We start from the raw sequence: 17585 nt of genomic DNA on the forward strand, positions 1-17585 counted from the left end.
TAGAACACATTTTGTAAGTTCATTAATTTTATTGCTTTGAGTTGCTTATCGCATTAATCGGTATACGAATCACTAAATGGTTTAAATGAGCTTTGCCACAAAAATGTGTTTCAATATTAAGTATATTTCAAGCCCCTTGGTGATTCATATCAAGTCATTATAAGTATTCCGGACTTAAATTCAACAAGTAAGGAAGGCTAAGTTCGGGTGTAACCGAATATTATATACTCAGCTGAAAGCTTTGGAGACAAAATCACCATGTAGGAAAATGAACCTAGGGTAACCCTGGAATGTGTTTATATGACATGGGTATAAAATGGGAGGTATTAAAGAGCATTTAAAAGGCAGTGAGCCATCGTTCTATTGGTGGACGCCTTTTCGAAATATCGCCATAAAGGTGGACCAGGGGTGACTCTATAATGTGTTTGTACGATGTGGGTATCAAATGAGAGGTGTTAATGAGTGTTTTAAAAGGGAGTAGGCCTAAGTTTTATATGTGAAGGCGTTTTCGAGATATCGACCAAAATGTGGACCACAGGGTGACCCAGAACATCATCTGTCGGGTACTGCTAATTTATTTATATATGTAATACCACGAACAGTATTCCTGCCATGATTCCATGGCTTTTGATTTCGTCCTGCAGAACTTTTTCATTTGCTTCTCCTTAATATGGTAGGTGTCACACCCATTTTACAAAGTTTTTTCTAAAGTTATGTACATTTTGCGTCAAAAAACTATTCCAATCACCATTTTTCATCCGTTTTTATACTCAGTTGAGCAGAGCTCACAGAGTATATTAACTTTGATTGTATAACGGTTGGTTGTACAGGTATAAAGGGATCGAGATAGATATAGACTTCCATATATCAAAATCATAAGTATCGAAAAAAAATTCGATTGAGCCATGTCCGTCCGTCCGTCCGTCTGTCCGTTCACACGATAACTTGAGTAAATTTTGAGGTATATTGATGAAATTTGGTATGTAGGTTCCTGGGCGCTAATCTCAGATCGCTATTTAAAATGAACGATATCGGACAATAACTACGCCCACTTTTTCGATATCGAAAATTTCGAAAAATTGAAAAAGTGCGATAATTCATTACCAAATGTGGATTAAGTGATGAAACTTGGCATGTGGGTTGAACTTATGACGCAGAATAGAAAACTAGTAAAATTTTGGACAAGGGGCATGGCACCGTCCACTTTTAAAAGAAGGTAATTTAGAAGTTTTGCAAGTTGTAATTTGGCAGTCGTTGAAGATATCATGATGAAATTTGGCAGGAACGTTACCCTTATTACTATATGTCTGCTTAATAAAAATTAGCAAAATCGGAGAACGACCACGCCCACTTTTTAAAAAAAATTTTTTTTTTAATTCAAATTTTAAAAGAAAAGTTAATATCTTTACAGTATATAAGTAAATTAAGTCAACATTCAACTCTAGTAATGATATGGTGCAACAAAATACAAAAATTAAAGAAAATTTCAAAATGGGCGTGGCTCCGCCCTTTTTCATTTAATTTGTCTAGGATACTTTTAATGCCATAAGTCGAACAAAAATTTACCAATCCTTGTGAAATTTGGTAGAGGCTTAGATTCTAGGACGATGACTTTTCTCTGTGAAAAAGGGCGAAATCGGTTGAAGCCACGCCCAGTTTTTATACCCAGTCGACCGTCTGTCCTTCCGCTCGGCCGTTAACACGATAACTTGAGCAAAAATCGATGTATCTTTACTAAACTCAGTTCACGTACTTATCTGAACTCACTTTGTATTGGTGTAAAAAATGGCCGAAATCTGACTATGACCACTCCCACTTTTTCGATATCGAAAATTACGAAAAATGAAAAAAATGTCATAATTATATACCAAATACGAAAAAAGGGATGAAACATGGTAATTGTATTGGTCTATTGTCGCAAAATATAACTTTAGAAAAAAACTTTGTAAAATGGGTGTGACACCAACAATATTAAGTAGAAGAAAATGAAAAAGTTTTGCAGGGCGAAATCAAAAGCCCTTGGAATCTTGGAAGGAATACTGTTCGTGTCGGTGCCCGACAGATGATGTTCTGGATCACCCTGGTCCACATTTTGGTCGATATCTCGAAAACGCCTTCACATATACAACCAAGGGACATTCCCTCTTAAAACCCTCATTAATACTTTTAATTTGATACCCATATCATACAAACACATTCTAGAGTTACCCCTGGTCCACGTTTATGGCGATATCTCAAAAAGGCGTCCACCTATAGAACTAAGGCCCAGACCCTTTTAAAATACTCATTAACACCTTTCATTTGATACCCATATCGTTCAAAAAAATTCTAGAGTCACCCCTGGTCCACCTCTATGGCGATATTTCGAAAAGGCGTCCACCTATAGAACTAAGGCCCACACCCTTTTAAAAATACTCATTAACACCTTTCATTTTATACCCATATGGTACAAACAAATTCTAGAGTCACCCCTGGTCCACGTTTATGGCGATATCTCGAAAAGGCGTCCACCTATAGAACTAAGGCCCAGACCCTTTTAAAATACTCATTAACACCTTTCATTTGATACCCATATAGTACAAACAAATTCTAGAGTCACCCCTGGTCCACCTCTATGGCGATATTTCGAAAAGGCGTCCACCTATAGAACTAAGGCCCACGCCCTTTCAAAATACTCATTAACACCTTTCATTTTGTACTCATGTCGTACAAACAAATTCTAGAGTCACCCCTGGTCCACGTTTATGGCGATATCTCGAAAAGGCATCCACCTATAGAACTAAGGCCCACTCCCTTTCAAAACACTCATTAACACCTTTCATTTGATACCCATATTGTACAAACGCATTCTAGAGTCAACCCTGGTCCACTTTTATAACGATATTCCGAAAAGGCGTCCACCTATAGAACTAAGGCCCACTAGCTTTCAAAATACTCATTAACACCTTTCATTTGATACCCATATCGTACAAAATAAATCCTAGAGTCACCCCTGGTCCATCTTTATGGCGATATCTCGAAAAGGCGTCCACCTACAGGGTTATCCTAGGTTCTTTTTACAACATGGTGATTTTCCCTTACTTTGTCTCCACAGCTCTCAACTGAGTATGTAATGTTCGGGTACACCCGAACTTGGCCTTCCTTACTTGTTTCGTATTTGGTATAGAATTATGGCATTTTTTTCCTTTTTCGAAATTTTCGATATGGAAAAAGTGGGCGTGGTCATAGTCGGATTTTGCCCATTCTTATTACCAAGATAAAGTGAGTTCAGATAAGTACGCGAACTAAGTTTAATAAAGATATATCGAATTTTGCTGAAGTTATCGTGTTAACGGCCAAGCGGAAGGACAGACTTTCGACTGTGTATAAAAACTGGGCGTGGCTTCAACCGATTTCGCCCATTTCCACAGAAAACAGTTATCGTCATAGAAGCTATGCCCTTAGTAAATTTCACAAGATGTGGTAAATTTTTGTGCGACTTATGGCATTGAAAGTGTTCTAGACAAATTAAATGAAAAAGGGCGGTGCCACGCCCATTTTGCAATTTTCTTTTATTTTTGTATTTTGTTGCATCATATCATTACCCATTACCGGAGTTGAATGTTGACATAATTTACTTATATAATGTAAAGATATTAAATTTTTTTGTTAAAATTTAACTTAAAAAATTCTTTTATTAAAAAGTGGGCGTGTTCGTCATTCGATTTTGCTCATTTCTCTGTAGCACACCTATAGTAATATGAGTAACGTGTCTGCCAAACTTCATCACGATATCTTCCACGAGTGCCAAATTAAATCTTGGAAAACTTTTAAATCACCTTCTTGTAAAAGTGGGCGGTGCCACGCCCGTTGTCCAAAATTTTACCAATTTTCTATTCTGCGTGATAAGGTCAACCCACCTACCAAGTTTCATCGCTTTATCCGTCTTTGGTAATGAGCACAAAAACTATCTGTGATAATTTTGCAACAACATTTTCTGAGGGCGTAAAAAGGGTAATTCATCACTGTGATATCAGGTCTTTGAACGCGCCACAATGTCCCATACCCAACTCCATATTTATAAAAGAAATTACTGATACCGAGATATTGGCAATTGTAAAAACACTCGATGAAAGGAAGGGCCCAGGATATGACGGTATTCGACCAAAAGATATAAAAAAATTATCACATATTCTGGTCCCGATAATAGTGAAACTAATTAACCTTAGCATAACCCAATGCGAAGTACCCGTAGCTCTAAAGATATCTGTGGTAAAACCTATATATAAAGCCGGAGTGAAATCTGATATATTACCGGTTATTGAGAAAATAATGGAAGAAGTTATTGTCAATAGGTTGATAGAGTTTATAGAAAAATATAAAGTTATCGACTCCAGACAGTACGGTTTCCAAAAAAACAAAAACATAAACCAGCTGCTGGGTAAACTCTCGTCCAAAATCAATGAAAACTTGGGAAAAAATCATCACGTCCTTGCCCTATTTATAGATTTCAGCAAAGCATTTGACACCTTATCACATGAAAAATTGCTCGAGGCGCTATATAACGCCGGGATAAGGGGGGGTTGTCTTAAATGGTTTTCAAGCTACCTAGAATTGCGAAGTTACAGTGTTAAAATACAAAATGAATACAGTAACCAAATAAGTTTGTCGTGCGGAGTCCCGCAGGGTTCAAAACTAGGGCCGATTCTGTATATAATATACGCAATAGCAGGCTTAGAGCACTCAACAACTGCGAAGCCTTTGCATACGCAGATGACACAGCTATAGTAGTGCCACACAGGGATCTCTGTACTGCAATAAGCATCCTGCAGAGAAAGTTAGATGTAGTAACCAAATGGGCGCACGATAGTGGTCTGGCAATAAACGTAACGAAAACCAAACTAATGCACATAAGACCCCCGCATATTTCCCAATCAACAATTCGGCTAATATTCCATAACCATGATTGCTTACATAAAAATCAGACATCCTGTAACTGCAACGAGAATATAGAAACCGTTCCATCATACAAATACCTCGGTGTTATTCTCGATGAAAATTTTAAGTGGAATGCACACATTTCCCATCTCCAAAGAAAACTAAGGTCGACGTCGTACGTCTTAAGCCATCTAAGTTTCTGTACAAGTTACGACGTGTTGCTCCAGGCATATTTAGCCCTGTCGGAGTCTTACTTAAGACACGGAATCGCCGCTTGGGGATCGTCAACATATTGTAGGATACTTCAACAAAGTCAATATTATAATTTGAAAATACTTGCCAAGAAGAAAAATATATATACCCTAAATCTTGAATTAAATACAGCCTTAAAATTACTAGACGTAAAGCCCATTTTTAAATTAACGATACTCAACGAGTTTTACGATGAATGCACATTCAAAATTCCTATCTCCCACGATCATGGAACGCGAAGGCGGTTAGAAAATCGCCTCGTAGTGCCTAAGTTTTCAAATAATTATGGTAAAAACACCCTATCTGTACTGCTTCCATCATTTTTCAATGAACTACCAAAAGAGCTTACAAATCTACCGAACACAGTCAAAAGAAAAAATTTAATCAAAAATCATATTAAAAGTTTATTGTAAATGAATTCTCAAACCGCAAAACTTGCACAATTACTGTAAACCGTACCTTATTTTAATTCAGTTGCTTTTTTAGTAAATCAGAGTGTAACGCTATCCATAATTGAACTTATTGTAAAAATACATAAAATAAAAATGTTTTTGTAATTTTGTTATGTCATTTGTGCACATTGTATATTATGCAATTGCTAGTTTTAATCATAAAATCTATAATATAAACCTGCAGACAAGCACTGTAGCTTCGCGGGTTATATTTAAAAACTTGTCGATCTTATATATATGTTGTATTCAATAAATATTCAATTCAAAATTCAAAAAAAAAAAAAAAAAAAAAAAAAAAAAAATTATCTCACCTTCGGTTTTTCGAAAAATTCGATATCGAAAAAGTGGGCGTGGTTATAGTCCGATTTCGTTCATTTTAAATAGCGATTTGAGATGAGTGCCCATGAACCTGCATACCAAATTTCATTAAGATACCTCAAAATTTACTCAAGTTATTGTGTTTACGGAAAGACGGACGGACGGGCGGACGGACATTGCTAAATGAATTCCTTTTTTCGCCCAGATCATTTTGATATATAGAAGTCTATATCTATCTCGATTAGTTTATGCCGTTACGGGGTACCGTTATGCGAACAAAGTTAATATACTCTGTGAGCTCTACTCAGCTGAGTATAATTATTGAACTGAGTGAAAGTAGATGCTTTACTTCTTCTACTTTTTCTTCCCATTTCCTCCGTTTACTCTTCTTTTTTCTTTCATGTTCCCGTTGCCAGTGTGAAGATGTATAGACTTTTATTATTTTTCGCATATTAAATTGTTAAGGTAGCAAAACAGTACCAAGCATATTCCCTTCCTACTACTTACTTTCAAAATCATGACCGGATTATGTGGGCCTTAATTTTTTTTGTTGTTATACAGTTGATACCACTTGTCTGCTGTTATTGCCTCATGATGAAATATGGATAGCTTGTTTTATAGGCTTGATGAGTGCAGTACCATAAAAAAATGTGTGAAGGCTCAAACACGTTCGACATTTCCGTCGTTTTGCCGTTTACGTTGCGCCAACAGCTGACTTTGAACTTACTCGTACTTGTCTTTATTTCTATGTTCTCAACCCACAGGCAATGCAACGGGAACGTCAAAGCAACAGCAAAAGGGTTCAAAAACTTGCATTTTTTTCATGCGCTGTCAATCCCTTATTTCAAACCCCTAAACTGTATTTTGAAAAGTTGTTCCATATTCATTGAAAAAATTGGTATTTTTAAAAAGTAATCAATGAAAATAAATCAAAATTTGAGTTTTCTTGCCTTCATTGTGGCAGGCATAATTTTAAAGAGACACGAGCGCCAAAATGACGCAAAAGTCGAATGTGTTTGGGCCTTATACTGTTTTCACACAGAAACTTAATGATCTCATTTCACCTTCTAATGAAATCGTAAATTGTTTGCTTTCACACAGAAGTAACTGCTCGATTAGTATGAATGATGAAATGTCAAGTGAATAAAATGACAATGCTATATGACAGACAATCATGGCGGAACGATACAAGGTGGCAGCATGGTGAAATACCTACATACATAGATAATAATTCCATGTACTTTGTTTTTGTAAATTCGATGGACAAATGTCAAAATCGTACTGCGACGGAAGTTGATGTATCAAATCAAATAAAAAAAAGGTTATAATGGCGGCGGCCACCACGTATCGTTCCGCCATGCAGACAATGACATTTACTTTGACAAATGCCATTTTTAAGTACTGAACACACAAAAACTAAGAAGCGGAGCGCTGCCAACAGAGTTGCATTGTGCTTTTGACTTCATTAGGTATTCGATTAGCTACTAATGAAATAATTATAGATTCGAAATTTGTAGGGAAGATTGAGCTCAATAAGCGTCTTAATGTAGAAAACTGCCTTTATTATTCAATAAGCCGTCTGTGTGAAAACAGTATTAAGAAATCAGCAAATTCCGGTTCTGGGTGTAATTGGTTTCAATTTCGTTTTGTTCCGGTCATGTTTGAGAAATATGCGCGCGACTCACTTGTTTAATTGCTATCAAAGGCAAATTAGATTGTGATTAAAGAAAAATATGAATTAGCTTACGAAATGTCAATTTTGGAGCATCACTTTTGTAGATAGTTTAAAGCAGACTAATGTTTGTCTTCAGTCTAAAGTGTGACTAGGTGGAAATTCTGAGCTTATAACTAATTTATATGCACTGGTATTGCCTACAGGGTTTCAATTAATTACACTTACTAGATATGTACGTACATACTTATGTAAATATTAACTAAATTGAAAAATTACTACGTTCATTTATAAATATATTTACCATATTTATCATCCACAGCTGCATATGGTGGAGTGCCATCATCAGCGGTTGTTGCAGTCCCTCCAACCGCTTCGCTCATTTCATAACCACCCATACTGCCGCCGTTAAATGAGTCGCCACCCCTACCGCCAGCCGGTGCAATATTTGCAAACGAAAGTGTAGTAGGTGGTACTAGCGGTTGATCTTGCTGTTCTACCGAAGCGGGAGCCGTAGGTGCAACGACTGGAAGTTGATAATCAGTTTGAATGGGTTTGCCATCAGTGGAAGCGCCGGAAGCGTCGGACGAGGCAGTGCTGTCAACAATACTTTTATTATTCACGCTTACACCATTTATTTCGTATGCATTCACATCTAACGCATTGCTGCCCATAGGTGGCGCGCTGCTACTAATGCCAATAAAATCATTATTGCTCACGTCGTCAGCTTTTTCGGCGCCTATGGCAGTTGGTGTGGTTGATGTAGCTGCCGTTGATGCGATGGTAAATGGTGAAGGTGATGAGAGTTCAGGGTCGATGAAAATATCGGCAGTAGCGCCGCGATGTTCGCCGATGATAGCGGCGAAAAGCAGCAAATTTAGTAGTAGGCGCAAGTGCATAACAAAGCGTAGGCGTGGCATATTGGACAGCTTAAATTTATTTTTGGTAATTTGTGTGTGTATGTGTGGGAGCTTGAAGAAGATATTGTTTGACTTATTGGATGCCCTTTTGGGGGAGAATTCGTCTGAATTTTGTGCGTTCGTTGCTTGTTAAGGAGGTGTGCGCTTGCGTATGGGTAAATGTGTGCGTGTTTAACGCTGCAGTGTGCGCGCAAAAACACTGCTCGTTATTAGCGCTCGCTTGCTTGCAAGTAATTTAAAATTTTAATAACGTATCATTTTGCACTTGAGTTATTTTCTAAAGTTATACTGTTATTTCTAAGAATTATTTTTATCAATTCACTTGTATGCTTTTATTTCTTAACTTGGTGTTTATGATTATATCAAAATGCAACTGTAATTTGGGTAAACACAAATAAATAAATATCACGCTCATGATAATTTTCATAAAGCAAATAAAAACAAATAAGAGACGTCAACCGGAAGCTTTTGTTAGTTTTTAATACGATAAAACAAACAAACAAGAAAGAAGCAAAATAGCGAAAAACGAAAAACCGCGTATCCGTGACACTTTTTTTTACACAATTCGACATACACTTTTTACATTCGCGTGCCCGGCGTCTCAGCGCGTCAGTGACTGAAGCTCAATAACCGCATCGTTTATTGTACAGCACTCACTCTTCGGCATACATAGGCACATTTTCCATTGGTATTGGTTAATCGTGCTTACGATGGCAAACGTGAGCGCACACTTGCCACACCGTCGCGCGTTGCGGCGGACGAAGCGCGGCTGCTGTTCGCTGCGTACCCAGTGCGCGTGACTCACTTGCTTAATTGCCGTTTTTACGAGTATTCTGGCGCGGTCGCATTAAGTAACATCAATTGCTTTATACTTTTTTCAACATTATTATATTCATATTTATGTTCGTATCATTTTTGCGTTTTATGCTCTTTATCTGCGGCGGACGGTCGGGCTTCATGAAACTCTTGATGCTGTCTGGTATTGCCGCGTTTATTTTAAGGTTTTATTTATACATAAATACTTTGCCTTTATTTGTGAGAATATTATTTTTATTTACTTTGGCTTCGAGATAAAATTTGTATTACTTTTATAAATTTCGCCTTAGAATTTGTTAAGTTCAATGGCACTGTCGATCATCGACATTGGCCAATGATGCGTGTCATCTGTTACATTTCAAAGCTCTTGAAAATACACAACTATTTATGAGTACCCATAATGATTTACGCTAAATTTGGCACACATGTGCTCCAGATGTATACTTCTTCGATGGCCGTGTGCCACGTATCGTGACAAAACATATGTTTCTTATACAGCCTAAGGCCCACCTGCAGAAGCAGAATGGCAGGCTATTTTTTTTAACTCAGAGTTAAGCCCCCATTACTGATACTTAGCATAGACTTGACTTGACTTGGCGTAAACTTGGCAACTTAGCCACGATTATACTCCACTTGGCGCATAAAATCTGGCATCATAATCAGCGTTGAAATTTATTTTTAAATAAATGTCAATTTGTATGACAAAATGTCAAAATGAAATGGAAACAAACAAATGGCATCTCAAAATGTAAACGTCACTTAGAACTTACATAGAAAATCAAAATTCAACAGATTTCTAAGTCAAGTTAAGTTTTGAGTAATCAGTAACATGCAATGTTAATTTAACAGAACTGTAAGTGACAGTTCGCAAGCCAAGTCAAGTCTATGCTAAGTATCAGTAATGGATCCTTTAATTAAAAAAATTTGTCAAAAATGTATGAGTTTAAACCCTCATCCCAGTTTAACTCTGATTTAAAAATTTAACTTGCCATTCTGCAAGTGGGCCTAAGTATCGAAAATTTCGATATTCGCAAATGAAGCATTTCACGGCTGGTAGTGGACAAACCGAAAGCAAACGTGAGCGCAATCTCGCTTCTGCAACCGTACTGAGGAGGAAAAAGTACCGAGTTCGAAAACGAGACAGAAGGAAGATCGGCTGAAGGCGACAGGCTTACCTTTTGGGGCGGCAGGAAAGGACGGACGCCCCAGCCCAGAACCACGGGCATGCAAGCCGCAATGACGGGAGACATACGTTTAGATCTGCAAAGCAGAGTGCATAGATATTCTTAGTATCGGAAAATAATGTAGAAGGAAGAGAAGGTCAGTAATGTTACTCGTAGATAATAGAGAGGGCTAGCGTTGCGACTCCGGGTTGCACCCAGAGTAAAGACCAACGGAGTTGCGAAGCAGTAAGTAACTTTGGAACTTATAGATTTCAGCAGCCTCACTGGGCAGATGTACACTGAAAGGTAGACATCTGTAGAAAAAGAGGTGATAATTATCATGATCGACATGATGTATGATGAACCAAATAAATTGCTGCCCTAGAACAAAGTGATTTGCTATAGACTTCTTCAGGCCAGAATATACACGACTTAAGGCGTTGGAAAAAACACTGCTCGCGATGGTTCCAAAGCGGTTTCAAAGTGTGGAGAAGCTAGAGGACGCGCCCAGCATGTTGTAGCTACAGAACACAAAAGTGCTAACACGGAGGCTGCCCACCACTACATCCTCTAAATAAACAAGGAATTGGAGGATGTGTTAGATTCAGAGCTTGTGAGAAAGTTCTGGGCACTGCCAGAGGATGAGCCTTAGAAAGAGAAGTTTTAAAGACATAAATCACAATGCGGTAAACGCAGAAGAGTTAGAAAGAGACCTCGAGAACCTGAAACAGCAGCAAAATCCCATAGCGCTGGGGCAATGGGGAGGAGACTAAATAGTTCAACTGTGCTACCAGTCTTACAAATAACCATATAACACAAAATGCCGTGCAGGTAGAAAGGAACGTCGAAAGTCTGAAATTAGCGGTAAAAATTACATCGTGGTCAGCACATAGCAGATCCTTTACAAGCAACGATATTGGATGCCCTGGAAAGAGGTGTAGCAAAATTAAATTAACATCCGATAAGGACTATGTGAGAGTAGTGGTTAATTTTCGGGTAAAGAATCCAAGGTATTGTTCAAGTAAGGAATGGGCGGAGGGTCTAGAGAGTACTGGGCCTTGTGCGATAGGCCTTATTCGAAACATATGAGGTGTTTTCCAGACGGATGGGAATATGCTGATGGGATTCCCAGGAAAACTTTCGAAATGGATGTAAACACGGCGTTCACGACAGGGCTATCGAAAAATGCGATCCAGAAATAAGTAGATCCTACAAGCTGCCAGATTACTGAAGCGTCTTTCAGGCGAAATTTATAGCCGTGAAGAAAGCAGCAGAAATTCTGGAGGAAGCGTGCTTAAGCTGCAGTCACATCAATATATAACTATATTGATAGTCAGGCGGCGCGAAGGGCAATAATCTTACACAGTGCTTTATCAAGAAGTGTTCTGGAATGCAAAGAAGCATTGGAAAACTTCGCTTGGCCGGCCCATACATCTATACTAGTTTCCTGGTCGTAAAGGGAGAGAAGGTAACGAAAAGGCCGACAAACGACGATATATATCCTAATGCGTTTGGGAGAAATTAAAAGGAGACAATATTTTTTATGACCAATATTTGACAAACTTAGTTTGAAAATTTCAGTAAGTTGTACCAGGTGTTTTCGATAGTTTAATAAATATATATAAAAAGTAGGCATGGTTATCGTCAGATGTCGCTTGTTTTAGAAAGCGGTGGCAGATGAGTCCAACAAACCCATGAATGAACTTATTTTTAACCCTGCTCATTTTGATATAAAGAAGTCTACTATACTCTGGGAACTTTGTTCAGCTGAAAATAAAAATGTTTGCCGTTTTTTATATATTATTTTGTTTTTGATGATTCTGCTGACCCTAGTACATGTTTCACTAGCGTAATACACAAGCCACGCGACCGATCCCAGATCATCGACTCTACTCTCAAGGCCAAAAAAGATTAGCAACGCTTTAGATATCCCAGGAATGAACATCTCACCTTGGACTGCGCCGCCTTTTTCTTTGCCGTGAATTCAGTTTCAGAAACTTTGGAATTTATATTAGCGTTGCTGATCCACGCCGTTAGCCTGGCACCGCCAATATGTGCTAGCCCCAACTCTCACCGCCTCATTGATTTACAAAAAAAATGAGTAAACGGACTGAAAAATGGGTTAAAGTATGTGAATAAAACTGCCAATTTATAAAAATTTTCCATACAATGTAATCAACCAAGAAAAGGTTTTATACTCAAATCTACAGAGAAGTCAACTTATTGGGAGCTCGAAAATAATGTGTTCCCCGTACTACCTTGCTTTTATTATACATACGGCCTGAATAGAATCAATTACGAATAACGCATTAACTGGCAGCTCGAAAAGGATAAATCAATATCTTTGGAAAATTGGAAGGAACTCATAATGTATAATAATTATAGCAATATTTTAGAAGAGGATCAGAATACACCGCAGTTTTCGCTCCGAAGATATATTTTTCAGGAGTAATGCAAATGGTAGGTTGGAAAGCACTCGTCGCGCGACATTTCTTTGTTCGATGCTATATTTAGTAATTTTCCGTCCATCTAGCGGCAGCTCAGATCTTCAGTACTTTTACATGTTTTGTCAATGGTGTCATGAAGGGAAGAGTAAACAATAAATCGGATTGCTGTAAAAGAGCGGGACAAGTTGCATTCGGGATCCCTTATCAAACATTTTTTTCCTTTTTTCTTATTGAAATTCAGCAAATATTTGAATAAAAATAAAAAAGGAGAATGCAGATTTAAAGGCAAAGATATAACTATAAAAAATGAAAACAAATTTCTCCCGCAACAAATAAGGCTTACGACAGATTGCTATAATATAAATATAAATAGTTATGAAATTTTTTTTATGGAAAATTGTAAGAGATGTCAAAGTGCGAGAAACGTTTGAAATTTGCAAAAACATATGAAAATAAAAAATTGCTTCTCGCCATTGTTTACTATATATTTTGGCAGCTCAAATTGAGGTTATGAAGCGAACTGAGTGGAAGGCCGGAAAAGAAAATATTTGAATGGGGAACAGCAGGAAAGCAGAATTGCATCGCATCAATATATCAATATTACAGATAAATATAGAGAAAATATCTGCATACTTGATATAAAAAACAGTTTCTCTTAGTTACTGAAAATAAGGTATCCGAAATACTATATATTCCAAAATTGTCTTAGTTTATGTCTGTTTAAAAATTTAACTTGAATTTTCTTAAATATTTACGTAACATGCACGGAAGTAATGTTTGTGTGTAGGTGTTAATTTTGAGCGATCAGCTGTTAGTTGCGCTATTTCTTAAGGTTTAAGCTGCAGACATTGGTGCTTTATCGGTAACCGTATCGGTAACCTTATAACAGCTGATTCGACCAATCTTATCAGAACCAATGCAATCGATTATTGTTGCCGCTAAAGTCGTAATCGTATCGTAGCCAACCAATTGGTTTTTGGTTTACCGTCGTAACGGTAAACAGCTGATTACGTTAGGCATACGACAAACGGCACTAATGCCTACAGCTTTACGCTGCTTCGCGCCTTGCTTAGCTTATGCAAACACTCTGTTGTCAGCCTAACAAAATGCAATATTTATTTTGTTTACACATCACATAATAAATGCTCATGAACTGCCTGTCAAGGTTGGTCGCTAAATATTATTATTATTATTTTTTTTTTGCTATAATTAAATATATGTAATTATTTCGCTTTTACTTTAACTATAACCTAATTAATTGTTAATGATTTGCTAGCAGCTCTACTAATTTTTTGGCAATTCGTTACAGAGTTATGAAAAATTACCGTAAATAAAAGGCGTACTAAATTACTTGTAAACAGCCTATTACGCATAACGGGCAATTAGAGATTTCATTTGTGTGAGGTCCAGTACTTTGTTGTAAATATGTTGTTGGATAATAAAAGAAATGCTGCTCTATAAGTATTTTGATCTCATAGTGAATATCGTTAGCTTAATGTGAAAATGTGCTAAGTCACTTTTTACGAATTTTACAGGATACGAAAAAAACTGAATAATTTTTGAAATAACCTTTTTTTTCAAAACTGTGAATGAGGATACCTTAGTTGCAATACTTTTGAGTGTAGAAGCTTTGAAAAAGATAAATAAAAATCATGTATGCTAACCCCGCAGCTTTCTTATGACTTAGCACAATTTCCTCAATCAACGAGTCTTATAAAAACAAATTTTTTCTCCTTACTTAGCACTTTTTACTCAATATGTTTCCCCATCACTCCTCCCCTTTAATGATTGAGATATAACACTAAAACTATATATTTCACAAAAATACTATTTATTTGTCAAACTATTTCTAACTATTGGAGGCCACCGTGGTGTGATGGTAGCGTGCTCCGCCTACCACACCGAATGCCCTGAGTTCACACCCCGGGCAAAACAACATCAAAATTTTAGAAATAAGGTTTTTCAATTAGAAGAAAATGTTTCTAAGCGGGGTCGCCCTCGGCAGTGTTTGGCAAGCACTCCGTATGTATTTCTGCCATGAAAAGCTTTCAGTGAAAACTCATCTACCTCGCAGATGCCGTTCGGAGTAGGCATAAAACAAGTAGGGGGCCTACCTCCCCGCCAATTTGTAGGAAAAATTAAAAAAAAGGAGCACGACGTAAATTGGAAGAGAAGCTGGACCTAAAATCTCTTCGAAGGTTATCGCGCCTTACATTTATTTATTTATTTTATTTCTAACGGTTATGATCTGGACTCTTTAGCCGGATGGTGCGCAGACAATAACTTATTTTTAAATTCAAAGAAATGCTGTGTTGTGTCTTATACCATAAAGACAACTGCCACATACTTTATCATAAAATAAATCTCTTAATCGTTGTCAAGAGAGTAAAGACTTGGGTGTAATTTTTGATTCCAAACTCTCTTTTTCTAGTCACATTGATTTCGTTGTTTCAAAATTTGTTGCAATGGTTGGGTTCAGTAGACGTAACACCAGTGACTTTAAGGACCCTATGAGGTTGAAGGCACTTTATATATCCTTGGTCAGAAGGGGTATTGAATATTGCTTAATAATATGGAATCCTTTCTATGAATCTAACTCCTATGAAATTGAGAAAGTTCCAACATTTTTTACAAAATTGCTTTACGTGGCCGGTGAAGCAGGCCAGACGACCTCCCATCATATACCAGCAGTTACAAATTGCTTGGTCTTCAGGCTTTGCATTACAGAAGAACTTGTATCTCACTCATGCTTGCCTATAATGTAATAAACTTTAGCACCAATTGCTCTGATTTATCTAATTTGTTCATTCCATATATTCCACTGCGTGATCTTCGGCATAATAGATTATTTATCGAAATAAGTTATAAAACGAATTATGCTATGAATGAACCTATAACTAGGACTATACATCTAGCACATCGATTCAGTAGTGATTAATTTTAATAACAGCTTATATAAGTTTAAGCTTGAATTATTTTCTATTTTTAACTAGTCTGTAAGAAAGCATGTAGTTATCGACATGTAAGAATTGAAGTAGATTATGGTCAGCGCAAAGCATTTATCATACACCAAGGGCATGTATTAATTGGGTAAAGCCAATTTCAAGGGGTTGTGTTCGCAACCCCCTCAAGGGGTCGCCAGCACAATGTATAGCTTCTCCAACTCAATTGTCAACTCACCTAACCGTGGCGAGTCCTGTTGGAGTGCGGAACGGCCTAGAAGGTTTAATGTGGTCATCTAAATCGTTCCCGAAATGGTCGAGCTAGTATCACCTTAATAGTGCTTTGTTACCGGAACGTACCGGATCTGTATCCGGCAAAGGATCATCAACATCGGTAACACTCCCCAAAGCCTTCGGGAAGTGTCTTTATCGTTAATACAACAACAACAACAAAGCATGTACTTTTAGACTGAATGAATTAAATAAATAAATAAAATGCGCGCACAAAGAAATTACTAGTAATTCAGATTGCTACTATTGACAGGTTGAATTAGCACATTTTTTTAACAGCTGACGACTTAGCACATTTACACATCATTGCGCACAGCACGTAAAAATAAAAAACTTAAATATTTTTTTTTGTGATCGATGTATTTTGAATTCAGTTTTAAAACTGCATTAAAATACAATTATTCAAAAAAAGTGACTTAGACCATTTTCACATTAAGCTAACGATATCAGCAATAAAAATTTGCTTGCTCGAACTACAACGCTTTCGCCTATTCTCATTTTTTAGAGAATTACAGAACAAGCGCATCACAGCAAAACCTGTTATGCACTCTGGAGACTTGTGTATGTGTTGATAGTAACTCACTGCTAACTAGTAGCGTTTTTGCCAGAAGGTTTGTAAAGGCGTTGACACATAGCGCGACGTAATCCAAACTAACTAACGACTTAATTCCAACAAGGTTGTTTTGGATAGGAGCTATTGATAAGGACGCTATAGAATTGCTACTACCGAAGGGGACAAATGATATCGCCCCAAATGCTGACTTCGTGAGTGTATGCTAGACTGAAGGTTGACTCAGATGTGGATATAGAACGTCGTTTCATTCCGGTGGGGTATTCCAAAAATGATGAATGGCCCTCAAGGACTAAGGATTGGTTAAATCCATAGCCAGAATTTAATGGTAGTGGAAGTAATAATAGCTTGATCCGATGTGAGCTGAAACAATTTAAAATTTGGTAACGTCACACTATGGCCTAAAACTTAACCATCTCTGCCACTGGTTGCTGACAGCTTCAGTCACAGTGACGAGAAGGTTCCACTCAAGGCGGTGGTGAATGAATGAATGAAGAACTAAAGAACGGCAGATTATGGAGAATCCACAAACGACACCTAAGAAATGATTTAAGACTTAATCAAGCAAGGATCTGGACCTAGTGCAGACTAAAGACATCCAAACAGGGTAACGAAAGTTTGCCATATGTTCCCCCAAAACATCTATTTTTTGGAGGCCTCAGGTCATTTACCCGCTTCGGCTCCGAGTTGATAAGATTTCGAGTCTCTGAGGTACTTCCCAGTGCTCAGCATTTGTATTGTCATCAAAAATTCTCTTTAAAACATTAAGTCTTGTGAACTATATACGCCGAACCCGATTAAGTAAACTAATTTCGTATTAACGT

The 17585-nt window shown here is 37.4% G+C and overlaps 1 protein-coding gene across 8 annotated transcripts in view; it reads right to left on the reverse strand.

Annotated features, from left to right (window-relative positions):
* Ptp99A (Protein tyrosine phosphatase 99A) overlaps nt 1-17585 on the reverse strand; it is a 272777-nt gene that overhangs the window by 238121 nt on the left and 17071 nt on the right. For 7 of the 8 annotated variants that reach the window (XM_067762743.1, XM_067762742.1, XM_067762737.1 and 4 more), the window contains exon 2: nt 7916-8904. In XM_067762743.1, the coding sequence (XP_067618844.1) occupies nt 7916-8531 (616 nt within the window). In that variant the 5' untranslated portion in view covers nt 8532-8904. Of the gene's footprint in view, nt 1-7915; nt 8905-9105; nt 9123-17585 lie in introns of those variants that run through there. The other variant, XM_067762740.1, reaches the window with a different exon arrangement.

The sequence above is a fragment of the Eurosta solidaginis genome, chromosome 1, assembly GCF_040869045.1.
Source record: "Eurosta solidaginis isolate ZX-2024a chromosome 1, ASM4086904v1, whole genome shotgun sequence".
NCBI classification, from domain to species: domain Eukaryota; kingdom Metazoa; phylum Arthropoda; class Insecta; order Diptera; family Tephritidae; genus Eurosta; species Eurosta solidaginis.